Source organism: Trichosporon asahii, assembly GCF_000293215.1.
Source record: "Trichosporon asahii var. asahii CBS 2479 unplaced genomic scaffold scaffold00054, whole genome shotgun sequence".
NCBI lineage: Eukaryota > Fungi > Basidiomycota > Tremellomycetes > Trichosporonales > Trichosporonaceae > Trichosporon > Trichosporon asahii.
Genome location: NW_014040870.1, coordinates 162283 through 185940, shown reverse-complemented (window position 1 = coordinate 185940; position 23658 = coordinate 162283). Strand labels below are relative to the sequence as shown.

The window sequence follows — 23658 nt, the reverse complement described above, 5'->3', positions numbered from 1 at the left end:
GATGCTAAGGCGGTGGAGGATCGACGGTGACGGATCTGCGTTCCCTCGTGAATCACGAGTCACCGAAACAATCGACCACCTCACCTCCTATCCTTTCATCTAACTACTCCTCCATCCGCCGACGATGTCCACCAAGGCTGACGATACCCCAACGCAAGACGAGACCTGGAAAGACGGTGACTTTGAGGTGATCTCGAGCGACAATGTCAAGTTCTGCATCCCGACGCATCTTCTGCAGACCGCGTCGTGAGTCTTCCCTCCGTTTCTTGCCTTTCTGACGGCCAGCTCTGTATTCCGCGCCATGATCGAGTCTTGCAGCGGCGAGAAGCGCATCGAGCTTGACGCGAGCGCTGCAACGATCACTGCACTTCTAAGAATAACAAGCAAGGGCTTTCTTTCGTTCGATGAACCGCCATCGACACGCAAGTACCGCGAGATCGTGGACCTTGTCAACTTTGTTCGCAAGTACGACTGTGAAGCGGCAGGCAACTTTCTGCTGTTTGCCGCCCGGACGGCGCCCGACCACACCCGAGACCAGGCCGTGATCCGCCTCCTCATCCTAGTCTTCATGGACGACAAGTACCTGTGTGCTGAGCTTTTCGACAAGTACTCCCAGCGGTTTGAGTGGCTTCAGGGTGATGCCTCCTCCGTCTTCAGAGGCTCGCCATATGGCCTGTTCGCTGTGATTCCCTTCCGATACTTTTGGGCGATGGTGGCTGCGAACGTCACAGACCCCGACGATCTTCCCATTGAGTATATGGGAAAGCGCAAAGCCGGCCTTAGTTCTCCTGGGAGCCGCTTCCTGCACTACATGGCCATCGCTGAGAAACGAGACGACCTTGCAGCAGGCGCAATCTGAAGAATCGGTGACAGGTTCCCGACTCTGCAAGAGTATGGTGTCGATCTGTCGATCGGTGTCTAGATAGATGAGTGAGTCGTCCTTTGACATCCCGACACTGATCACAGCCTGATTGGAGCTGTTCTCCTCAGCTTGATGTAACAAAGTCAGAAGTGTGCACAGCGACGTGCCGCGTCACGGAGCCCTCCTGAAGTCGGAGTCCACGAAGCAGGACTTACTCACATAAAGCTAAACCACAGTCACATGGCCGCAACTACGCTTCAGTCTTGCGAGGTAATTACAAGCATCGGAGGAAGCTGAGCAACCTCATCTGACAGATGTCGCATCGTCGGTGCCTAACGCTGCTGTGACTGGTCATTTGACCTCGCCACCAACAGGGCGCAACTCCACACACGATCGACGGACTTGTGATCATGCTGAGCAGGAGGGGATACGTGGAAGTAACGGACCTACGCGTTGCCCACATCTCGATCACTCATCCAACGAGCGGTCATTAGCTTTCCGTCGGCTACCATAACATCGACCGCAAGTCGAACACGCAAAATGACAGACGGAGGTTACGCACAATGGAGGGCCCATATGGCCGAGAGGGCGCGCAACGGGAATGAAGCAGACGGCTGGGATGTTGCCGGGCGTTGGGACAAAGTCAACGACCTTGCCTTGTTCACTTTCTGGCGGAGCGGCGCCGACTTTGAAATCAAGACCCGCGACGGCGTGCTAGCTGCCCCCTCATATCTCTTGCAAGGAGCATCGTGTGTACGATTGCATCTCTTCGCTGACAAACCAGCTCTGTGTTCCGCGACATGATCGAGGCCGGTAGCGGCGCAAAGCGCATCGAACTCGACGAGGACTACGACGTTGTTTACGATTTCCTGTCTGTGGTGTGCGACGGCATCTTCCCCCCTCCCAGCAACAATACCGATCTCACTTCGGACCACGACCGTCTTGTCGGTCTCATTGGGTTCGTGCACAAGTACGATTGCAAGGCAATCACCGCCCTATTCGTCCAATACACCAAGACTCGCTGCAGCAAACACCCGGTCGGGCGATACAAGGACGCGTTCTCCCGTCTCCTCGTCGCCATGCACCTCGAGCGTGACGATCTCGTCATCGACCTCTTCGAGTACTACCCCGAAGCGTTCAAGTGGCTCTCGCGCGGCATCCGCGGATTCGGAGACGAGCCCATCTCCCTCCCATACTCTTCCTTCGTCCTCATTCCCAGCAACTACCTCTGGGCTCTTTCGGCTGCCGAGGTCTGGAACATCATGAAAGTCCCCTTCTCGGCTGGTGGGTGGGGTGAGGTGCTGGGTACACCCCGTGTTCGCTTTGAGCACTTCATGAAGGAGACCAAAGAGCTCGATGACGTTCAGCGCTTGAAAGCACTCAACTTTGCCGGCCCGTAGGCATCCTTTCGACCGGTGACTGCCCAAGCCTCCCCGCGCCGCACTGTGTGCTACAATACTATCGCTTTATGCATGTCATGCCATGTGTTTCTGTTCCGGTTGCCGCCTTGACCAGGCTGAACACCTCGGTGACCGTCGCACGCAACTGGAGCTGTCGTGCGGACCTACTCCTCAGTAGACTCGGTCAGCTCCGACAGACAAGCTTCAACGCCACGTGCTCCTTCACGAGAAGTCTTCGAGCCTCGAACATATCCATTCGATAGGTATATAAGGCTCCTTCTATCATCCGTAGCTCTCTATCGAATGTATACTCTAAGTCTCTCATCTTCTCTACGAGGATCCCTTCTTGATAGCTATTCGTCGCCACTCTCGGTCTCGAGCCTAGCTCTCGCCGCCCGTACGACAGGAGCCGTCTGCGATAGCGATCATCTCCTCTTCTCCTCCGTGTGCCCCCTGGAGGAAGTGGGCACTCTTGCAACTACCTGGTCGGCTTCCGCCACCACTATTCAAGGCCCCCGTTGCCTGTCCTTTCATCTGAACACTGACTACAGCAACCGATGGCCCAACTTGAGCAAGCAAGATGTCTGACTCACAGGCGCGGAAACGGCCCCCGAGTCCGCCAGGTCGGAGCCGAAAGCCGCACTGGCCGCTCTGCACCGCCCGGTGTTTCTGTTCATAACGTCTGTGCTCAAGACACGAAACCATGCATCACTGTGCGTTGAGCGCAGGGACATCGACGGCCGACCAGTTCGAATCGCCCACGAACGCACGTTCGATAAGAGCATCGGGTCCCGTGACAGTTGCACGCCAAGCCACAGCCCATCCGACCTTGATCCGCACCGCCCGCACCGCCATGCTGAGGTCAGCGATAAGGAGTAGCCGACATCCGGTCGAATCCGACACGTCCGAAGCGGCAACTATGCGACTACGGCTGCAAAGGCGGCGAGCGAACAATGCTCCGCGTGACTGCCAAAGACTGCCGGGCAGGCTGCTCCGCTGTTTCTCGCCGGGTGCTGCGCAGGAATGTGCGAGCCCATGCACAATACATAAACAACCAGGTGCGGGCAACTTCCTCCCTCTTTTCCCCACCGCCTACATGCAACCACACGAGTATGACCTGACGCCCGGTCCCGACCCTCTCCTTTCCCCCAGTGAGTTGCATACACCCAAGTGCATGCTGATGACAGCCCGCTCCATCCTCCTGCAGCGCTGGGTCACGCCCCGCCGCAAGGACATTGCCGCCCTAGTCGTCGAGGGCTACACACGCGAGTCGGCACACAAGGCTCTGCAACGCACCCGCAACTTGCTAGAGGCATCAGCCTTCCTTCGCGCCCACCTCGAACGTGAAGTGTGGATCCGCGACTTCCGCGAACTGCATGGGTACAGGCGTGTCCCTTCCGAGCTGGCGCTCACCCGATTCCGCGACCCCGACACGGCCTTCGCCTACCTGAAACACTGGGAGCATACCGTCTTCCATCCGCTGTGTCCCTTTTGCCATCGACAGCTCGAGGCACTCGGCCCCGCCGGCGAGGAGAGGAGGCAGGCGATCATTGCCGCCACGGAGCGCGCTGCGAACGAGCAGGTCGACTACGAGCGCGTCACTCCTTGGATCGACGGGCAGAGCCGGTGGGGCAAGGAGGGCGAGTACGAGAAGGGCCATGTCCGCCGGAGGCTGAGGCGGAACAGGAGGGCGGACTTCACACGCTGGCTGTACGTCGACGCCTGCCGGCGGTGTGGACGCAGGAAGCATACCTGCGCGGCAGCACAGAGTGACCGCTATGGTGGTTCTGGGGGAAACACGTATGGCGGAAGTGGCGGGTATTGTGATGGGACGGGTGGTTGCAGTGGTGATGGTGGCGGTGGCGGTGGTGGAGGGGACGGCGGAGGAGGTGGTGATGGAGGCAGTGGGGGAGGAGGCGGAGGCGATGGCGGTGGCAGCTGAGAAGAATGAAGGACACGGACCGACCTCACGACTAGCAATGACCACAACGACTGTACACCGCTTTTACGACGACAGATAAGTAGGAAGTGTCAGATGGATCAAATCGGTTACATGACTGCGGGCTGACAAGCTGGGATGTACCATGAAACACTTGGGGGAGGCATCTCAAGCGAGAGCGGCGAGCGCTACAGCGATAAACACCTTGGCTAGCTCCGGGGGAGTGCAGGTCTGCTGCCGAGCCGACGTTCTTCTCAATCGCTGAAGTCGGTGCAGAACGAGGTCCAGCTCAGCCCGTCGCCGCCTCTGATGAAGCTGGAGGGACTGCTCAGGAACTGCGTACAGTTTGCGAACCAATTCTGTCCGTGTACCTGTGCGGGGTTGGAGCGTGATATCCGTTCAAACGGCACCTATGCTAGCAGAGCCAGGGCCGTTCCTGCAAGCAGGAGGCTCTCGCCGAGGCGAAGGGCGGCGGCGCCGGACTTGTCAAGGTCCTCGCCGCCACTCATGAACTGCGATACCTCTCCGCAGACACCCCACGTCCACTCCGATCTCAGGCACTGGAGGAAGCCGTCACGCCAGGTGTGGTCCTTGTCCTCGTCTCTGGCGTGACAGAACATGTAGGAGACGGCGTCGGGGTCTTGCGGATCGACGTCGCTCTGGCCGCCTTGCGTCCGTCCCTTCGTCGTCTTCTCCCAGCACTTGGCTGTTAGATTGCGCTCGTCTGGGTCGCCGACCGAGCCGCATATCGGAACGGTTGTTCCATTCTTGACCTGGATGTCGAGTTCGCCCTCCCATATCTTCCCCCTTTGTTCAATCTCGTCGAGTTTCTCCTGGCGCTTGGCATCGAGAGCCTGAATGAACGGCTGGCACTTCACATCGACGCTGTCGGCGGTCATGTTCGGATGCATTTCAATCGCGTACTGTCTCGTGCAGTTGGAGAAGTATTCCGTGTTTGCCGTGCTGTTGTGCATCCGACACAAGCCCATGGACTCCATCCCGATCTCAGAGCAGCAGACGCGCGTGATGTTCTTGCTCTGCAAGTCGGTTGAACAGATTGTATCGTTGTCGAGGCCGGGCAGACTTGAGTCCCATACGTAGAGAGTGCTCCGATTGCCGTGGAGTGGGTCATCATCGTTGGGCGGAATGGGCAGAATGTGCGGATTCTGCGAGGAGTTGGTCGGCTCCGTTGAGCCCTGGGTGGAGATCGACATGAAGGCGCTGATAAGATAAAGTGGCTGACATCAACTTTCGACGGACCGCTGCCGCCGAGAGACGTCGAGAGCTTTATACCGGGAGTGTTTGAGCATGTGAGACTGTGCTGTCCTGAAGGCTTTCTGCCAGTGATCACGCCTTTGCGCTAGCATGCCTCCGCACGCTAACAATAGGCTGCAGCACTGCCAGCAGATATGACTACCTCTCGGCGCGGGCGAAACCAAGATGCCGACATGGCCGCAGCCAGGCACGCTCCAACGACGGAGTCGGGGGACCGCACCAGCCATCACATGATGCCGTCAGCTGTCAAATGATACCGGAGGAGCTCCGCAGGTGGTCTTGGCGGCGGTGAGCTCTGCTCCGCATTCCTCGGTGCTCAGGCGCTAATGAGACACTTGGGTTGTACTGAATGGTGCCAACGTCATACGACTGCGGTTACGAGGATCATCGCTGCGCTATTTCGGGACTACGGTACTCTACACGAGTAAAGCCAAGGCCGCACCGGCGACGAGCAAGCCGGCTCCCATACGGGTCATGGTGGTGTCTGGGGCCGAGCTGCTATCTGTCTCTCCATTATCAGTCTTCCAGCGTGACTCTGCGCAGACAGCCCAAGTGCCAAAGTCGTCCAGACACTGCGTGAACTTGGCGGGGAACTCTGAATCGTTCTTAGGCGAATAGCAATCCATGAGCGAGTGCGCCGACCTGTCGCTCTTGAGGACTCCGCCTTGGGTCATTGTGTGATCACCGCCCAGTTTATCGCAGCATTTGCCCGTGTAGTTGAATCGCTCGGGCCATCCAACAGACGAGCAGACGGGTACTGACTGCATGAAAGTCCTCGCTTTCCCCTTCAGAGTGTCGTACGTTCGTCTTTCGATCTCGTCTCTACGCTGCTCCCTCGTCACATTTAGGTAGGTCTCGAACGGCACGCAGGTGGCGTTCACTCGCGCTGCGGTCGTGTTCGGCTTTTCCTCCAGCGACAGCTGCAGTGTGCATTTGTGGACGTATGTCGAGTTCTGCGCGGTGTTGCTCATTCGACGTCCACCGTTGGGGGAGTAGATGCCAATTGCCTGGGGACAGCATTGGGAGGTGGTGATGCTGTCGGTGCCGTCTCCCACAGTGCAGACAATGTTGTCGGCGGGCAGATCTTTGCTCCAGAAGTACTCGTCTGTCCGATCTCGCAGTGGGTCGGATTCGTTGTAGGGAACAGGCATAATGTCGGGGTCTTGGGCAACATCGCTCGGCTTCAGTATGCGAGAGGACAGGGAGCTGGACATGGTGAGATGAGGGAACAAAGGTGCTGATGGAATTGCGAGGATGTGCCATGGCCCTACAAGGAGGTCGATGATGAGCAGCCTTCACTAGCCGCGTGCTGTTGCGTCCACTTTCGGAAGCATGTGGGCCATATGCTTAAGCTTCACCCCTGTCTCATCGATGACCGAGGACCCAAGACCGGTAGTCAACGTCTCTGGTCGTCTCTAGTCCAGGCACAAAAAGCAAGCGTTCAAGTCCCACAAGACAGTCCAGTGAGTCACCACTACCAGTCTGAGGCGTGTGTGCCGTCATACAAGGAGAGCCAGAGCTGCCCCAACTACCAACAGGCTGGTTCCGAGATGGGTCGTGGCCGTCAATGTGGAGCCGGACCCGCTCTTCTCCGCTGGCGTCCCCGGTTTCCCATTACGGTCTCTTGACTGAGCGCAAACAGGCCACGTCCCGAAATCCTCCAGACACTTGGAGAACTTGCCGCTGAACTCGGGATCGTTGGTGCGCGGGTAGCAGTTCATGGCGGAGCTTGCCTCCATGTCGCTCTCTATCACTCCGCCCTCGACCACGCTCTCGTCGCCGCCGAGCTTGGCGCAGCACTGGCCGGTGTAGTTGAACTTTTGCGGATTGCCGACCGAGGCGCATACGGGCACAGAGTCGACGCCCTTGTCGACTCGTAGCTCGTCCAAACCCTTGTCCGCTAGCCAGTCGTACCGCTGCTGCCGGGTCACGTTCAGATACGTCTCGAACGGAACGCAGGTGACGTTGAGCCATTCAGCGATGTTGTTGTCCCCGGGGTTTCCTTCGATCGCCACTTGCATGGTGCAGTTGTGGAAGAACGCCGTGTTCTCGGTGCTGTTGCTCATTCGGCATCCGATGGAGGTTGTATAGATTCCCATGTCTTTCGGACAGCACGCACGCGTCTCAGTTGCGCCAGTGTTCGCCCGGCCAGCCCGGCATACGATGGAGTCCATCGGCAAGTCCTTGTTCCAGAAGTACTCGTCGCTCCGACTCGCGATGGGGTCGGAGGCATTGTGAGGCACTGGGAGGATGTTCGGATCCTGCGCGACGTCGCTCGGCCCCATCGCAAAGGAGGAAAGTGAGCTGGACATGGTGAGGTAGGATCGGGTCGATGTTGCTACCAGAAAGAGAGAGAGGTGCATGCAGAGAGGTCAGCCTTGAGAACGCACCACCACCTTATGAAGCTTTCAAGCAGACAATCCATGCGGCTCATGCTTGCTATCGGGGACATGTACGTCACCGATTAGGCTCAGCCACCATCGTTACGAAAGCCGCCAGTCCGGCTTCGCTCTAAGTCCAGGCACGAAGGACCCCGACGTCAGGCCGCATTGTCACGCGGAGTCCGCTCGCCCAGCGGGGCGGTGCTGTTACGAAATGCCGAATTGGACCATGTGCTCCTCCTGTTGGAAGGCTGGGAGAGCGAGTTCGGCGAGGGCAGCGCATAAGGCGTCGCTGCTCCGCATCTGCAGTGCGATGTGGTGAGAACAACTGGTGAACGTTGCAATGTGCAGGCGGGCTGCCCACCGAGCATGTGTTGCCTGTATCGGCAAATAGCGCCGGGAGCCTCAGCAGAGTCGCTTTACAGAACCGTAGCGAGAGCGGCAACGATGAAGAGTAACGTGGCTCCAACGTGAGGCGAATCGAAACTGGCCCAGCTATCCGGCTTGGCGTTGACGACTTTGCTCGCATTGGCGCATACGGGCCATGTCTGTCTCTGTTCCATGCACGTCTTGAAGTTCTCGACTGCGGCCCGCGATCCGCTGCCATTCTTCGGATAGTAGCATTGGGCGGAGATGGTGGAGGAGGCGTTGATTCTCTTCTCGGCCCATTTCACGATCCCTCCCGACTCGTCGCAGCATTGGCCCGTGTAGTTGAGGAGCCCCGAGGATGCGACTCCGCTGCAGACCATGCTGCCCCTTATATCGGCGTCCTCATCTGACGAGAGGGAAAGCTCGAGGCTGCTCGTCTTCTCATCCTGCTCGTGGGCGAGGTAGCTCGAGAATGTGTCGCACGTCGGCTTGAGCGGGTACTTCTCCAGCACCTCCTCGGGCGTCTTGGGGCGCTCGTATACTTCCAATCCTTCTCAGTCCAGTGGGTGATGTATTCCGGCGCCAGCTCCCGCGTGCAGTTTGCAAAGTAGTTGGCGACTGCGTCCGTGTTTCGCAGCCGGCACGCAGATGGTGGAGTCGGCGTGTAGATGCCCAGCTCGGGCGGGCAGCAAGCACTGGTGAGTGCGTGCCGCGTCGTCGAGCCGGAATAGCACACCATATTGCCCTGTTGCGGCAGTGACGAGTTCCAGAAGTACACGTCCGACGTGTTCGGGAACACTTTTGGGTCGAGCAGCGGCTCGGCGGGGACACGGCCGATACGAGGGTTCGCCGAGGCGTTTAGTTGCGCGGCGGCCGAGTTGGACATGGCGAGCGGTGGTAGCGGGGCGGATGGCGATTGTCAAAGCGAAGCCAGGAAACATCGTGTTGGGGGCGCTACTCTTTAAGGGCTGAGAGCGCCGGCCCCGCTGGCCATGGACTGCGGACCACAGCGGCGGGTCACGATTTCTACCCGCAACTTGTTGTTTGCAGGCACACCCCACCCGGACCCGAATCCGAGACTGCCGTGTTGTCGCTGGAAACGCGAGGAGTGAGTAGCAGAGTAGCAGGCGGAGCCCCACCCAATTCACCAGCCTCGTTACGAGACCTGACTTATCACGCTGACAGCATGCACGCCCATGGAAAGGAAGATCAGGCAGCGAAGCCGGTTCTTGGCTTAGACTTGCTCGAAGGGAAGCGAAGAGGTGTGTCATGCACCGTGGAATGAGCTGAGCACGGGGACCAGGGAGTGATTGCTGTCGGATTTCGGTCAGTTCTGTGGCTTATCTCATTAAGATAACGGCGGTAGATCTGCACGAGCCGCGGCTGTGGCTTGCTTAGGAGCAAAGTCGTATGGGGGCGAAATGCATCGTACAACACAAGCAGAGAATCGTCGCGCAGTGAGCCTGGAGTTACACAAGGACGGCAAGGGCAGCGGCAACGAAGACGAGACTCCCTGCAGCCCCGATCGGGCCGGCACCACTGCCCTCCCCACCACTCCCACTCATCCCGCCGCCCCCGTCCTCTCCGTGACAAAGCGGATACGTGTGCAAAGCGCTCATACACTCGTTCCACTTCCCCTCCATCTCGTTCTTGACGGTACACAGCTCGTTCCCTCTATCGTCCTTTCCGTTGGCGAGTTGCCCTCCGACTTGTCCACAACATTGCTGCGTGAAATTGATGCCTGGGTCCGAACCCAACGTCGTACACTCTAGCTCTCCCTTGCCTGACTTCGGGGCACTCGCGCTCTCCATCTCGCGATCGCGTGTGAACTGCATCTTCTCATCCCACGAGACACAGTTTGGCTCGGCATCCTGCGGTCTGCCCGTAACTTCACCCCAGATCTGATGCGTGCACTTCTCGAACCACTGCGTGAACTGCGTGTCGTTGTGCATCCGGCAGCCGGTTGTGTAGTCGTCCCTGATGCCGAAGGAGAAGGGACAGCACGAGTCGGTCACGTTCTTGTAGTCTACACTGCAGACGACGTCGGAGGAGGGGAGGGAGCTGTTCCAGAAGTAGGTCGGGGCGTGGTCGTTCCCGCCGTAGGGCGGGTTCGTTTGCGGGATGGGTGGGAGGTTCTTCGAATTGTACGGGCCGGGGGCTGGCATCGTCTTTGCTGTCGGCTGGAGAGGAAGTAGAGACGCTAAGAGTTTGGGGGATGTTGAGATGTGTGCCATCGGGTGTTCAGCGCTTCCGTTGAGCTTGTTGGTGATACTGATTGCTTGGTCGCTCAAAGTTCAGCACTCAATGAGGTGGGAATGATTGAGGCACGAGCGTGCGACGCCCAGTAGGCACGCTCTTGACAGCGTTCCTCCTGGACACGCTCTTGAGCACCGCATGCATGTGCTCTTGCTCAATGGCGTGCTGCATTCGATGGCCTGGAACCGCGATCTGCGGGTCCGGTACGACTTAGTCACACGAGACGGAAGGTGAACGACGCAGGGGAGGTTGCGAAATGTGCTTCGCCGGTTTCAGATCTGCTTCGATCCGGCACAACAGTACCACACTGAATTTGAAGGCGATGAAGGAAGAAGTGAAGAGCAGAGAGTTTCTTGAACGAGAATATCCAACCATCTCAGAGTACTAGTGCACAGCTGCATAATACAACGCCTATGGTACAGTGATGATTGATCAGGCTCAAGGCTCAGGTCGAGGTGGCGGGGTTCTCCGGCTTGGCCACCTTAAGACTTCTGGGGCTCCTGGCCACCCTCCGCTTTGCTAACCGTCGAGCTCTCAGGCTTGGATGCGGCCGTGGTCTTATTCTCTTCGACCGGTCCACACTTCGTAGATCCGCGTGAGAGACTGCCCTTGTTACCCTCGTTCTTGGACCCATCCTCGTCGTCGTCGTCGTCGAAGTCATCGTTGCCTTCAGCTTCATCATCATCCCCCTCAACCTCCTCATCGTTATCGCCCACCTCATCCTTCTCATCCTCATCATCCTCATCATCATCCTCATCCGTCTCAGACTGCAGCCCCGCGCCAAGGGCCGCGCCTGCCAGAGCGCCAGGGAACGCTCCACCCCCGAGCGCCCCGTGCATGCCGGCCATAAGCTATAGATAGTTCGTCGAACTTGTCTTCCTCATCGTCATCCGAGGGGGCGTAGAGGTCGAACCACCAGTGGTCATCCATGGCCGCACAACCCTCAGAGTTCGAGAACAGCACAAGCGTTTGGGCCTCGAAATGACCCGGGATGTAGGGTGTGAAGTTGTCCGGATCGTCGTCCACGCTGGGCGTCATGCGGAGTACGTTGAGATGAGGAAACTGCATGTATGTGAACAGGTCGGGGTCGTTGCCAGGGGGACAATAACCCTGTATGTCGATGGCTTGACGACATCCAGGCCCACGAGGGTATACTTGACGTGAGGCGAGCCGATCAGCTCCGCCGTATCCATGCCGAGGATGTGTTCGGAGAAGATCTCAATCCTGCCGCGAGCCGAGGGCGAGCTGTAGACGGGGATGATGATGTCGACCTCTGTGACGTGCTCGGGCGGATCGAGGGCGCAGCGGAACATGTCCGCAATAGGGATGTCCATGCCATTCATGTTCACGACAATCTTGGTATACTTGTCCGGAAGCTTGCTGCTCACGCCTTTGGGAACAAACTCGGGCTCGTCCTCTTCCTCGGAGTCCCACTCATCGTACCCAGCGGGGTTGCAGTCACCGCCGTCGGGGCTGGTGAAAAGGACGAGGGTCTTGGCGGCGAGGGGGACGTAGGGCGTATACGACTTAGGCTCAGACTTGCTGGTGCACATGCGCAGTGTGTCAAGATTGGGGAAGGCGCCCTTGAGCAGCGTCAAGTTGCAAGTCGCAGGGAAGAAGCCCCTGATGTCGACGACGCGGGTATGCGACGTGAGCTCGAGCTTGGGCTCCTTGCGCCAGGCAGCGGGCTTGATGCGGCGCAGAGCGGGGATGCGGCGGTACGCACCCTTGATGTCGATCGAGTTCGAGCCATGGGGCGTAAGAACAAGGTGGTGCACGTGCAGGCGGTCAACGGCTTGCTGGAAAGACTTGCAGCTGAGACGGAGCGCGAGCTGCGTCTCGAAGCTGGTGTCGGCCACGAAGGCGTCGAAGATGTGGGGGTAATTGCTGTATGTGAAGGAGAGGGGCATGCTTGGAGTCGATATCGAGGTCGACTTGTTGATGGTGAGAAAAGAGAAGACGAGACTGAAAGGACGGTTGAGTCGACGACACAAACAACTTGTGTGCGCCATCATTCTTCGACCCTCCACTTTACCACGTCGTGATCAGCACTCAGGTCGATCCGCCATTGTCGTACTCGCTCGGATCGAGATATTCAAGCAGTTCGAGCGCTGCCGTCTCCTCTCCGACTCGTTCGATGAACTGCTCCTTCGGTAAGAACTCGATGCGAGCGAACAGGTTATCAACCTTCTGCTGCAAGCTCATCAGAGGCTGTTTGCTGGTACTCGGGGGAACGACTGGCCCCTCCGGCGTCGACGGAGCACTCCCACGTCCTGCTCTATTGACGTTCGCTCCGACCTCAACATCTTCAGGCTGTCCAGTTCCTTCAACTTCAACCTCACCGTATCGGGCGATTGGACCAGTCGCGGCGACGTCGCCGCCAGTGCCGTTCTCACCAGCCTTGACGTCTTTCCCGGCAGACTGCTGTTCTGGTTCACCTTCCTCAGCTGGTTGAGTCACAGCCGCACCGACTGCAGCAGCCTCCTCAGCAGCTGTAGTTGCGGTGTCAACGTTCCCAGCCTCCGCCGCCTCCTCATCGTCTTCTTCTGTGGGGCGCGTCTCGAGCTCTTCTTCTGGGTTCTCCTCCCTCGCCACCCTCATCTGCTCGCTCGCTTCCTGCGCAAACCGTCGAATCTGTACCGGCATCTCGCTAGTGAGCGGATCGTCAACGCTATAGTCGACATCAGCATGCACGACCTGCGCCGCGTCGGTCCTCAGGAGTTCCCTCAGACGATCTTCGTATTCCTCGCTGACCTCGTCGACGCCGACCAAGGTGAAATTCGGATGAGGGGCGCGGAGCATCTCGAGTATGCCGATCGCGAGGACGCTTTCAACGCAGCCGGCATCCATCTCCCCTTCTCCCTCCAGGATCCGATATCGGGGAACCACAATGACGACGTCCTTCACGTGAGAGGGCGGATTCTCGACGATAGGCCACATCGTCGTCGGCGGAGCGTGGTCGCCGCACATGTTCACGACTATCCGCTTGACCTGGGTGGGTAGCTTGTGTCGCGAAACACCGCGCGGCGCTAGTCGCCGACCGTGGACTTCGTACTGGTAGTCGTTCTCCACGTCCGAGCCGGGTTCGGAGGTAGCGGGCGATTCGGAGGGATGCCGGAAGTACCAGTGCTCGTAGACGCCACCAAGCCCCGAGGGGTTCGTGAAAAGGACAAGCGTCTCGGAGGGCAAGGGGACGTAGGGCGTGATCTGCTGCTCGGCGTCGGAGATCATGCGCAGAACTTTCAGGCTCGGGAACAACGGTGCGAGCGGTCGCAAGTCGAAAGTCGGATGGAAGAAGCCGCGGACGTCGATGACACCCGTGTTCGCACAAAGTGCGCGCTGCGCCTCTGTGATGGAGTCGGGATTCAGACGCCGCAGTGCAGCAACACCGTTATGTGGTCCGCGGACGGTCACGACGTTGCCCTGGTCGGGGCTCAGAATCAGGTGCCGAACCTGCCGGGCGTCGATGACAGACCGCAAGCTCCGGTCGATCGAACGTATCACGAGCTGCCCCTCGTGACCAGAGGAGGCGATGATGTCGTCCCATAGCGACGGAAAGTTGGCGTACGTGAAGCGTACCGGCATCGCTCTCACGGCATCGATGACATTGAGGGAGGGCAAGCGATGGGGAGATTGTGAGATCTCGGCTGGATTTGTTTGCACTTTGCGTCATCGATCGGCACGGAGATCGGCGATGTCCGCCGTCAGCTACGGAGGTAGGCAGTCTTTCGGGCAGCAACGTTGCATGCATGGTGCGATGGGAGGAAAGATGCGGTAGGTACAACTATACATGGTATCCAGGACAGCTGGCATTGCTACGCTGGCGGGGTCCTCATCTGGCGCCAATAGTCCGGCTGGCTCTGCGTACCGTAGCACGCTCTCTTGCTCCTCCAGTCGTACTCTCCTTCAACGCAGTCTGAGTTCTCTAAGTCCAGGTGCTCCAGCAAATCAAGGGCTGCTGTCTCGGCGCCAACGCGCTCAATGTATGCCTCCTTGGACAAGAACTCGATCCGCGACAGGAGCTTGTCAATCTGCTCCTGCAGGCTGATCAAAGGCTTGCGCGTGACCTCAACGGTCGTGCTCCGCTTGATACACTCGTCACGTGTCTTCCGCTGCATCACCCTCGTCATGTCGTCGTCAACAGTGTAGTCGACGTCTTTGAAGAAGAAGCTGCGATACCGGTAGCGCAGCTCGTCCAGGAACTCTTTCTCGAAAGAGGGACCGAGCCAGTTGAAATCGACAAGGGTGAACTTGGTTTTGATAGGGAGGAGGACGACATCAACGAGACGCAGTTTGGTGAGATGGGGCGACACCTCGTTCCTCACTCCGGCCGTGTTCAAAAGACTGCGATAGGCGGGAGCACTGATCACAACGTCTTTGACGTGAGCCGGCAGTCTTGTCACGAAAGGATACATGTCATGGAGCTCCATATTCTGCCCGCGGAGGTTCAGGACCATTTTGGTCACAGACTGGGGTATGCGCGAACGGTTGACGGGAGGCACGAGAGGTAGCTCCTCATCGTCATCCGAGGGGGCGTAGAGGTCGAACCACCAGTGGTCATCCATGGCCGCACAACCCTCAGAGTTCGAGAACAGCACAAGCGTTTGGGCCTCGAAATGACCCGGGATGTAGGGTGTGAAGTTGTCCGGATCGTCGTCCACGCTGGGCGTCATGCGGAGTACGTTGAGATGAGGAAACTGCATGTATGTGAACAGGTCGGGGTCGTTGCCAGGGGGACAATAACCCTGTATGTCGAGGATGCGTGTATGCCTAGTTCGGGCGCGGGTAGCGTGAAAAGACCAGAATCTGGGTTCCTTGTCAAGGTGGTAGATGTCGCGGAAGTGGGCGATGTGGTGGTTGGGACCGGTGATCAGAAGTTGCTTCGCGCCCTCGCTGGAGATGACGAGGTGACGAGCTTGGAGACAGTCGACTTTGAAGCGCAACGACTTGCAGACGAGGCGGAGAGCGAGTTGCGTCTCATGTTCTGCAGCTGCCAGGATCATGTCCCACAGGTTCGGGAAGTTGGCGTAAGAGAAGGTCACTGTCATCGCGTCTTCGAGCAGGGGTGGATGGCGTCGCGGAAGAGTCGGTGGATGAGGGAAAGCTGACGGACGGATGTGGAAGGATAAGCGACGGAAAGGAAGGAGTTTCGGCACTTCGTACTGAGAACGGAAGCATTGTGATCTCCGCGGTTTAACGTTTTAAGCGTTTTAAGGAAATGTAAAACGAATGTAAACCGACCCCCGAGATGAAGCGCGCGAGATAACGGCAGATCACCGACCACCATCTGAAATTGACCGAAAAGCCTTCTCGTCCTTCTTCTACTGCTCGCCTGCATGGCCCCCGATGTGTCATGCATCAGCCTGTGGATACAGGGCCGAAGGGTTGCATGATGCTGTTATACCATGGCTTGGCGATCATGATGCCGGCGACGTTCGAGACTTGAGCCGTTCGAAGTCGAGGTCCCGCCGGTCGGGACTTGATTGAAGCCTCGAGCGCGGCCGTCCCTCTCCCCCTCCAGATAGCCAAAGACAGAAAGCCTCCACGCATACCTAGCAGTGGCCCGAGCTCATGTTACTCTGATGAAGCCCGCATCTGGTGCCAGTAGTCCGCCATGCCTGTGTCTCCGTAATCCTCTCTACGCCTCCAGTTATACTTTCTCCCAACGCAGGCCCGATCATCCGGATCAGGGTGCTCTAACAGATCTAGCTCAGCCGTTTCCCTCCCAACGCGCTCGACATACTCGACCTTCGTTATGAACTCGACACGTGAAACGAGTTGGTCGACTTGCTCCTTCAGACTGATCAGCGGCCGGTCTGGGTTGCGGGGCAGCTGCTTGCCCCGGCGGACACCCGACGTGCTGCACTCTATGTACTCTGCGCGCGTCTCATCCGGAAGCTTGAGTGTCAATTCGTCTTCGATGGTATAGTCGACAGTGTTGAAGAAGATGTGGCGGTATCGGGATTCAAGCTCTCTCATAAACTTGTCGGCAAAGTCGGACGCGAGGCGGTCAAAGCCGACGCAGGTGAACCGCGTTGACATGGTACGAAACACCACGGCGAGGAGGTGGATCTGCTCGATGTGTGCCGATACCTCGAAATGAACGCTGCCACGATCATCCAGACTCTGATAGTAGGGGGCGTTAGCCACCACCTCCCGGACATGGCTAGGGATCCTGGACACGAAAGGATACATGTCGGGAAACGCGGTGGGTAGGCCACGCATGTTGAGCACAAGCTTCGTGACTGAGCGGGGGAGGCGGGACCGGTCCACGTCGTAGGGAACGAGAGCCTGGCTGTCTTCGTCGTCCGAGTCATCCATGAAGAACCACCAATGCTTGTCCATCGCCCGGCATCCCATGGGGTTGGAGAAGAGTACTAGTGTCCTGGCATGAAAGTGCTCTGGGACATATGGCGTGAAGTGGTCGCAGTCGTAGTCAGCCACGCTGGGTGTCATACGTAGTACCTCTAGGGCGGGGAAGTGCATGAATGTGAACAAGTCGGGGTCGTTGGACGGAGGACAGTACCCTTGGATGTCGAGTACGCGGGTGTGAGCGACTCGGGCGACAGTGGGCCGGTTCAGCCAGAAGCCAGGCTCGTTGTGGATGTGGGCTTGCTCGTCGAAATACGGAATGTGTCGGCTTGGACCCGTCACGATCAGTTGTGCCGAGTCTCCACCTTCAGAGATTACCAGGTATCGTGACTGGAAGCAGTCGATCTTGAAGCGGAGGGACTTGCAGACTAGCCGAAGGGCCAGCTGGGTCCCATGGTCCGTGTGCGCGATGACCATGTCCCAGAGGTCTGGGAAGTGTTCACAAGAGAACGCAACGGCCATCTTGAGCTTGTGGACGGTGGATGCGCAAGTTGGGCCGGATGCAGTGGCTGACGTGAGGTGGATGCACAAGAAAGGAGATACACTTCTTCTGGACTGGTCGAAAGCTCGCCAGCACGACAGGATGCGGACTTGCGGATGCATTTCGACATGCGTGCCTTGTTTAACCGTCGTTTTACTTTAGTAAAACGGAGAGTTAAACGGAGTAAAACGGGCGTTGAGGTGTTTAACTGCCGAGGTCCCGATGATAAGATGTGAAGAGACCGAGTCACTGCGTGGTCACTACAACTCGTATCTGACGCAGTAGACAGGAAGTACAAGTTACACCTCCAGTATGGAAGGGAGCAGAAGACGATCTTGTATGCATAGGGGACATGAGGAGCGTTGGAACACGAAGGTCTATGAGCTCTGCGCATCCTTCACGAACAAGGCTCCGGGTGCGAAAATGATCTCCTGCAACCTATCCTTCAACTCAAAAAACTCAGGCACTGCCCGTCAGCTTTGGCTTCGCTTATAACTCACGTCCAAACGGCAGCGCGTTGCTGAATGCAATGGCCGCCACGCCCTTCTGTCTGTCGATGGTCCAGTAACAGTTGGCGAGGCCGTACCATTCGGCCGAACCTGCTGACTTGCCCTTCTCCTCCTCCAGGTTGGTCAGGTGGGAGAGCGTCCAAGCCTTCCCAGATCCGAGAGGTATAGGACGGCTGAAGGCGGGCATGGCAGTGGGTAAGATCCCGCTACCGAGCGCGCCTTGGTCAGGAACGTTGAGGGTCTGGGGGATGAACATCTCATCGACCGTAGACGCCTTCAGGATCCGGGCCCCGGTGGTAGGGGACACACCTCCGTTCAGCACGGCAGACAGGACTGCAAGATAGGCCCTCGGGGATGCGAACATGCCTCCACCGCCTGACTCGTACTGGGGCCGCATGAGAGGCTCGGGGTACGGAATCTCAGTGAAGCCCTCGCCAGTATGCGCATGCAGACCAGCCAAACGGGCTTTCAGGTCGTCCCTTGTTTCGATCTGGAATGTGGCGTCCTTGATACCGAGCGGGGCCAGGATGTGGTCTTCGACGTAGGCACCCAGCAACATTCCTGACACACGCTCTATGATATGGCCAGCCCACTCCATGCTCATGCCGTACGCCCATGCCTCGCCTGGCTCAGAGGAGAGGGGCATGTCGAGCGGTGCGAACTGAGAGCCGCCCGGGTGGGCCGTCTCCAGCCAGTGGGCCGTCTTGGGGTCAAAGACGGCATAACGCAGTCCCGAGGTGTGCGTCAAGAGGTGCCTCAGCGTGATGTCCCGCCTGGCGTTAGTTGTGATGAACGATGACGGGAAACTCACTTGGCAGGCTCGGTGGTAAGGTCGTTAGGGTCCGAGTTGACGTACTTGGGTCGATGACTCAGCTCGGGGGCAATATCGGCGAGACTGCCATCGAGAGTCAACTTGCCTGCCTCCGCGAGTTGGAGGGCAGCGATGGAGGCGATGAGCTTGGTGCACGATGCGATCCAGAAGATCGAATCGACGGTTGTGCCTTCGCTGCTGCCGAGGAAGAGCTCGTCGCCGGCAGTGTTGATGAGGCCGATGACCACACCAGGGTAGTCGCCCTTGGTGGTTTGATCGAGGAGTTGCTGAAGGTCCGAGCTCGCCTTGGAGGAAAGGGCTATAGGAGCGGAGGTGGTGATGGACATGTTGTCAGATCAGCTATTGTGCGATGAGACCGGGTGACGGTAGGGGCGGGTGCCCATCTTATGAGCTTCACCGGGAACGGGAAGCGCGTACAACATTGTCGGTGCAGGTTGTCAGCAAGAGCTATAGATAGTTCGTCGAACTTGTCTTGCTCAGCAAGACGGATGTGGCCGTGACGATGCCATGCTGATAAGAAGGCGATGCAGGCACGCATTCCTCATGACGTCTTGATCACCTCTGCAGAGGAGGCGAGCGGACCCACCTGCGGAGCAGCACTGCGGCCCCATCTCCGCGCGATGATGCTGAGCGACGCATGTTGAGTTAGTAAGGCCGAAGGTCTTATGCAAGCGTCGCTGCTCATCGATATGGAGGCGCTGAGGGCGGAGGCCGCGGCATCGCCGAGAAGCCCGGGTGTATGGCGACGGATGAAGGTGGAGGTGGCGTACACCGCACTGTCTTATCGAGATCTGCTGTCCGGCGAATGCTCTCTGCATAGAGATAGACTACGCAGTCCCTTTCCTGGCAGTTCTCCGAGTTCTCTAAATGCTTGAATTCGTTGAACCTTCCCTTATAATTGCTGGTAGCTCGAGGCGACTGAAGCGAGAATCGACTGATCGGCGACTAACGTTCACTCAGCCGACTCGGCATCTCGGAGCCGACTCAGCGCCAAGTCAAGCTTTTCAAGCATCCCGACCTCCACTCGCGCGTCTGACTTTGCTCCATCCTCCACCGCTGCACTTACAACAGGCATGCGTCCAGTGCATCTGGACCCCGCGGGACTCCGACTTGCACCGTATCGGGGTGGTTCGGCTGTCCTGGGTCCTGCTCTGGACGCGGCTTTCCCCGGCTCTAGTCCCCCGCACCCGCTGCACATCACCCTCCTCACGCCAGCCGAGGCGAAGACGCATCCTGCCCCGACTCCATCCTTGGAACACATCTACGTGCTCAATACTGTAACTCGGGGGCAGGTGACCTTCGCTGTCGTCGTGTGGGTGCATGGCAATGCTGCGCGAACGAGCCTGGGTCTGGAAGAGAAGGAGTTCCACGTCACCCTGAGCGCTGCCGATGCTCACGACATTCCGAAGGGAATCTCCCAGCTGCCCCTCGACATTGATGAAATCGCAGAGTTGGGACTCGATGGACTCGACCATGTCTTTCTGGCCGCTCCGAGCTGGCACACCTCAATCGCTGAGCGAATGGTGATTGATTATCCCGCCAACTTCAAGGGATACGTGCGTCTCGCTGCTGTGAGCTCCCCAAAACTTGCGTGCATGGCGCTGGCTAGGGCCGCGGCGCTCAATCCAGACTTGCGACTGAGGATAGTCAAGGAGCTTCGACGCCGAAACACTGAGACCTCCTACGGCCCGACGCTGGGCAAGGATCTCGCCACCCACTCCGCTGCCCTGCTCCCGCACTTGTCGTATCCGTGGCCAGTTTTGGGCACGGGGTTCTGGCCGCACCCGGCGGACCCCGACACTCGACCGTTGTTCCAAGACCATACACTGCCCGATGGCTTCAGCTTCCTCTACCCCCGCGTTTGCACCAGCTCCGCGCCCCAGAGCATTGTCGACGTCCACGCGCTCGAGGCGCTGGGAGCAACGCACGTCCTGACGCTGACGGCGGAGTCGTGGTTGCCAGCAGAATGGTTCGACAACTCCGGTTCCGAAACCGCATACATCGAAAATGTTCATGTACCCATTCCTCATCGGCAGGTACCAACACTGTCGGAGATGGACGCAATCTTCGCTAATGTGAACAAGGGCGGGACATGGCTCGTTCACGGCGCCGATACCAACGATGGGCGAGCCGGGACTGTCCTAGCATGCCTGGTGGCGATGTTCGGCGAAGATGGTCAGGCAGAGGAGACACCGAAACTGGACGCCCTGGTAGCATTGAGGCTCTTGCGCGAAGCCAGGCCGCACTCAGTGCTGAGCGAGAAACAAGAACGCTTCATGGCCGAGTGGATCGCACACTGCTGGTCTCTCCACCGCCTGCCAGAACCGACCACACAGCTCGAAGCCACCGGTGACACCTCACCCCGCGTACTGGTGCTCATCGGGAGGCATGGGGCTGGCAAGTCTTGGTTTGCGAAGGCACTGGCCAAACGTTGCCCTGGCAGCGTCATGATCGTCGGCGAGGACCATGGCGAGTCCCGCTCAAGTCGGATTAGGGAGTTCTCCAGCTACGCAGGCAACGGACTCGCGAACTTCGTGGTGCTCGACCGCTGCAACCTCACAGTGGCTGAAAGGGCTCCCTGGCTTGTTGTGTGTAACAAAGCAGTCGCGGTGTGGTTTGACTACGAGGAGGAGCTGTGTCAACAGAGGGTCGAGGAGAGGATTGATGATTCACGAACTCGGTTTGTGCGTGAACTGGACGGGCAGCAGGAGGCGGAGAGCGAGGTGGAGCCGCCGACACTGGACGAGTTTTCCGGCGTACTCCGCATAGCCTCGTTCGCAACTACGCGAGAAGCTTTGGAACGACTCGCTCCGGTTCCCGCCATCGACTTCCCACCGATGTCCCAGCTCGACCTCAAGCACATTGACTCGGACCCTTCGCTCAGAGCGGATCCGCGAGGGGCCTTGGTCGTGGAGGAGAAGCTCCAAGGAGTCAAGCTACGCATTTCTCTTGATGTTCACGGCCGCCTTTGCGTGCAACAGGAGGGCTCTTCTCAGAGTGAGCATGTTGAAGAACGGATTGCGCAGTACGACAGAGCACTTCGCCGAGTGCTTGATCGAGATGAGCGATTTCCGCAGCGCTTCACTCTGTTCGGCGTGTTGACTGGCGATGCCGGTCTCTTCTTCGCTACCGACCTGTACGACCGCGAGGCTCTCGGAGGTCCGGGGTTCGTCTCCCGCGATGTGATCGAGCGTCTACTCTGTGGTGAGATTCCCGCCGCGCCGGTTATTAAGCGGTGTGCGGCGCCTACCAAGGGAGAGATACTGGAGATGTCAGGAGGCAGGAATGCAACCGGGAACGGCAGGAGAGAAGGAGTTGTCGTTCGTTGGGAGGAAAGAGGCTATTGCTTCAAGAGAATCGCAATAGTGAAACGATGACAGGGCGTTCACGGGACCGTGCGCCCAACGATCGACAAGGGATTGCCGGAATAGCATGCCATCCACCAGTCGAGGCTCTTCACTCGCATCCAGCATCGTCGCTCACTCACTCATTCTTTGCCAAACTTGTCCGACGCTACAGTGACCTATGGGATCCGCGCGCTCTATTGGGAAACGATCGAAAGCGCACTGGAGTCCGTTCCTGTGTCCGCCGACGACTGTCTCAAACGCTACGGCGGCATCGACGTACTGAAGCGCTGTTTTTATCCGATCATCCGCATGACTCCGTTCATGCTGGCAGCCCTCCGAGGGGGGTCGAGGGAATGAGCCATCAACGGGCCACCTGGCTCTTGGTAGGTCATGGCGTGCGAGGTACCTCTCAACAACGCTCTCCCCCAATAGTCATCGTAACTTCGCCTCGAGCCCAGCACCGATCGCCCGCGCGCGCAGAGAGCATGCGAGCGCAGCGGAACAACGGCTGGGGGCGCAAGCACTGAGCGCAGCAGATTCGCCACAGCTGACTGCGGCACACCGTGGTATAGTCATCACCACCTTGTTGTCGTTTTTCGGAACTCTCAATCACCCTCACTCGTCTCACCACCACCCATTCTCATCATCATGTCCGATACAGACGGTATGACCGTCCCCGAGTTCTGGGCGTGCATCGACGCCGCCTGGTCTCCCATCCCCGGAGCCGCCAGCGCCCGCGCTGCTTTCCTTCACGCCGACCGCTCTATTCGTAACGACGCCCTGAAGACTCTCGATCGCCTCTTCGGCCAAGCCTTCCAGAACCTCATCCGCGACCTGTGCAAACGTAGCGAGAGGCAACTCTTCTTCTTTTGGAACATTCACTGGCTCGGAGCTCTCCAGGATATCTCTCTGAACTGCTGCATCTATGACAACGAGGCCGGTGAAGTGACCGACGACATGCGCCTGCGCAGCTTTGTTGTCTTGGTCGGAGAGGCAGCTGCCATCGCTTTCGGGCTCCGCCGCCAAGACTACATCAACTACAAGCCCAAGTCCATGCACATGGAAGGCCTCTTGTGCATCGATGAAGTGGTGCAGCAGGCTCAGCTTGAACTTGAAGCCAGCAAGGACACCTGAGCCGTAGTCTGAAACACGCACTGTACGTCGAGAGGGAAGACGAGGAAGGTACTGTAACTGACAACCAGTCAACCAAGCGTCAAGCCTTCAGTGGAAACCCGTCCCGACCGACTTTCTCCTCAAGATGAGAGCCCGCTGTATATACCGTTCCTCAAAGTATGAACAATCCACCCACCCTAATTCGCCGAGCTCCGTCGGGTTCTGTGCATGAGTCAGCCTCCCTCGCGGACAACAGTCCGCTGCAGTCCATCCATCATCAGATTCGAAACAGGCGGAGACGTCCCCGAAGTTGCCGACATCGGCGTTTCCGAACGACCTCCCACGGTCGAATGAGCTGTCTCCCTCTTGGCCTAAGTCACTGATCACCGATACTGATGTCGTTGATGGCTGCGTAGATCCACTCACGACAGAACAGTCCGGACGTGAACGGCGGCAACTGACCCGTCGGCCCTCGGCTTTCTATCTGAAGCCCGTGTCAAGCTTTTTCCACCCGCCAACTCA

The 23658-nt window shown here is 58.4% G+C and overlaps 15 protein-coding genes across 15 annotated transcripts; 5 read left to right on the top strand and 10 right to left on the bottom strand.

The window, feature by feature from the left end:
• Nucleotides 1-124: 124 nt before the first annotated feature.
• On the top strand, nt 125-859 carry A1Q1_03285 (uncharacterized protein; the record flags this gene model as incomplete). Its single annotated transcript, XM_014323565.1, has 2 exons — nt 125-246; nt 319-859. 2 exons carry the CDS (start codon nt 125-127, stop codon nt 857-859), a joined length of 663 nt encoding a protein of 220 aa, XP_014179040.1.
• Nucleotides 860-1402: 543 nt separating this feature from the next.
• On the top strand, nt 1403-2262 carry A1Q1_03284 (uncharacterized protein; the record flags this gene model as incomplete). The annotated part of the gene is made up of 2 exons (XM_014323564.1): nt 1403-1611; nt 1680-2262. 2 exons carry the CDS (start codon nt 1403-1405, stop codon nt 2260-2262), a joined length of 792 nt encoding a protein of 263 aa, XP_014179039.1.
• Nucleotides 2263-3358: 1096 nt separating this feature from the next.
• A1Q1_03283 (uncharacterized protein) lies at nt 3359-4593 on the top strand (the record flags this gene model as incomplete). The annotated part of the gene is made up of 2 exons (XM_014323563.1): nt 3359-3972; nt 4431-4593. The coding sequence occupies 2 exons, from the start codon at nt 3359-3361 to the stop codon at nt 4591-4593; spliced, it is 777 nt and encodes a 258-aa protein (XP_014179038.1).
• An 18-nt stretch (nt 4594-4611) lies between these two features.
• Nucleotides 4612-5100, bottom strand: A1Q1_03282 (uncharacterized protein; the record flags this gene model as incomplete). Its single annotated transcript, XM_014323562.1, has 1 exon — nt 4612-5100. One exon carries the CDS (start codon nt 5098-5100, stop codon nt 4612-4614), a length of 489 nt encoding a protein of 162 aa, XP_014179037.1.
• Nucleotides 5101-5892: 792 nt separating this feature from the next.
• Nucleotides 5893-6690, bottom strand: A1Q1_03281 (uncharacterized protein; the record flags this gene model as incomplete). The annotated part of the gene is made up of 1 exon (XM_014323561.1): nt 5893-6690. The coding sequence occupies one exon, from the start codon at nt 6688-6690 to the stop codon at nt 5893-5895; it is 798 nt and encodes a 265-aa protein (XP_014179036.1).
• Nucleotides 6691-6975: 285 nt separating this feature from the next.
• A1Q1_03280 (uncharacterized protein) lies at nt 6976-7788 on the bottom strand (the record flags this gene model as incomplete). Its single annotated transcript, XM_014323560.1, has 1 exon — nt 6976-7788. The coding sequence occupies one exon, from the start codon at nt 7786-7788 to the stop codon at nt 6976-6978; it is 813 nt and encodes a 270-aa protein (XP_014179035.1).
• Nucleotides 7789-8276: 488 nt separating this feature from the next.
• On the bottom strand, nt 8277-9167 carry A1Q1_03279 (uncharacterized protein; the record flags this gene model as incomplete). The annotated part of the gene is made up of 2 exons (XM_014323559.1): nt 8277-8776; nt 8963-9167. 2 exons carry the CDS (start codon nt 9165-9167, stop codon nt 8277-8279), a joined length of 705 nt encoding a protein of 234 aa, XP_014179034.1.
• A 528-nt stretch (nt 9168-9695) lies between these two features.
• Nucleotides 9696-10391, bottom strand: A1Q1_03278 (uncharacterized protein; the record flags this gene model as incomplete). Its single annotated transcript, XM_014323558.1, has 1 exon — nt 9696-10391. One exon carries the CDS (start codon nt 10389-10391, stop codon nt 9696-9698), a length of 696 nt encoding a protein of 231 aa, XP_014179033.1.
• A 1125-nt stretch (nt 10392-11516) lies between these two features.
• On the bottom strand, nt 11517-12392 carry A1Q1_03277 (uncharacterized protein; the record flags this gene model as incomplete). Its single annotated transcript, XM_014323557.1, has 1 exon — nt 11517-12392. One exon carries the CDS (start codon nt 12390-12392, stop codon nt 11517-11519), a length of 876 nt encoding a protein of 291 aa, XP_014179032.1.
• A 142-nt stretch (nt 12393-12534) lies between these two features.
• Nucleotides 12535-14067, bottom strand: A1Q1_03276 (uncharacterized protein; the record flags this gene model as incomplete). The annotated part of the gene is made up of 1 exon (XM_014323556.1): nt 12535-14067. The coding sequence occupies one exon, from the start codon at nt 14065-14067 to the stop codon at nt 12535-12537; it is 1533 nt and encodes a 510-aa protein (XP_014179031.1).
• A 230-nt stretch (nt 14068-14297) lies between these two features.
• A1Q1_03275 (uncharacterized protein) lies at nt 14298-15530 on the bottom strand (the record flags this gene model as incomplete). The annotated part of the gene is made up of 1 exon (XM_014323555.1): nt 14298-15530. The coding sequence occupies one exon, from the start codon at nt 15528-15530 to the stop codon at nt 14298-14300; it is 1233 nt and encodes a 410-aa protein (XP_014179030.1).
• Nucleotides 15531-16056: 526 nt separating this feature from the next.
• A1Q1_03274 (uncharacterized protein) lies at nt 16057-17316 on the bottom strand (the record flags this gene model as incomplete). The annotated part of the gene is made up of 1 exon (XM_014323554.1): nt 16057-17316. One exon carries the CDS (start codon nt 17314-17316, stop codon nt 16057-16059), a length of 1260 nt encoding a protein of 419 aa, XP_014179029.1.
• Nucleotides 17317-17824: 508 nt separating this feature from the next.
• Nucleotides 17825-19002, bottom strand: A1Q1_03273 (uncharacterized protein; the record flags this gene model as incomplete). The annotated part of the gene is made up of 2 exons (XM_014323553.1): nt 17825-18617; nt 18656-19002. The coding sequence occupies 2 exons, from the start codon at nt 19000-19002 to the stop codon at nt 17825-17827; spliced, it is 1140 nt and encodes a 379-aa protein (XP_014179028.1).
• A 747-nt stretch (nt 19003-19749) lies between these two features.
• On the top strand, nt 19750-22053 carry A1Q1_03272 (uncharacterized protein; the record flags this gene model as incomplete). Its single annotated transcript, XM_014323552.1, has 1 exon — nt 19750-22053. The coding sequence occupies one exon, from the start codon at nt 19750-19752 to the stop codon at nt 22051-22053; it is 2304 nt and encodes a 767-aa protein (XP_014179027.1).
• Nucleotides 22054-22671: 618 nt separating this feature from the next.
• On the top strand, nt 22672-23157 carry A1Q1_03271 (uncharacterized protein; the record flags this gene model as incomplete). The annotated part of the gene is made up of 1 exon (XM_014323551.1): nt 22672-23157. The coding sequence occupies one exon, from the start codon at nt 22672-22674 to the stop codon at nt 23155-23157; it is 486 nt and encodes a 161-aa protein (XP_014179026.1).
• Between the last annotated feature and the right edge of the window lie 501 nt (nt 23158-23658).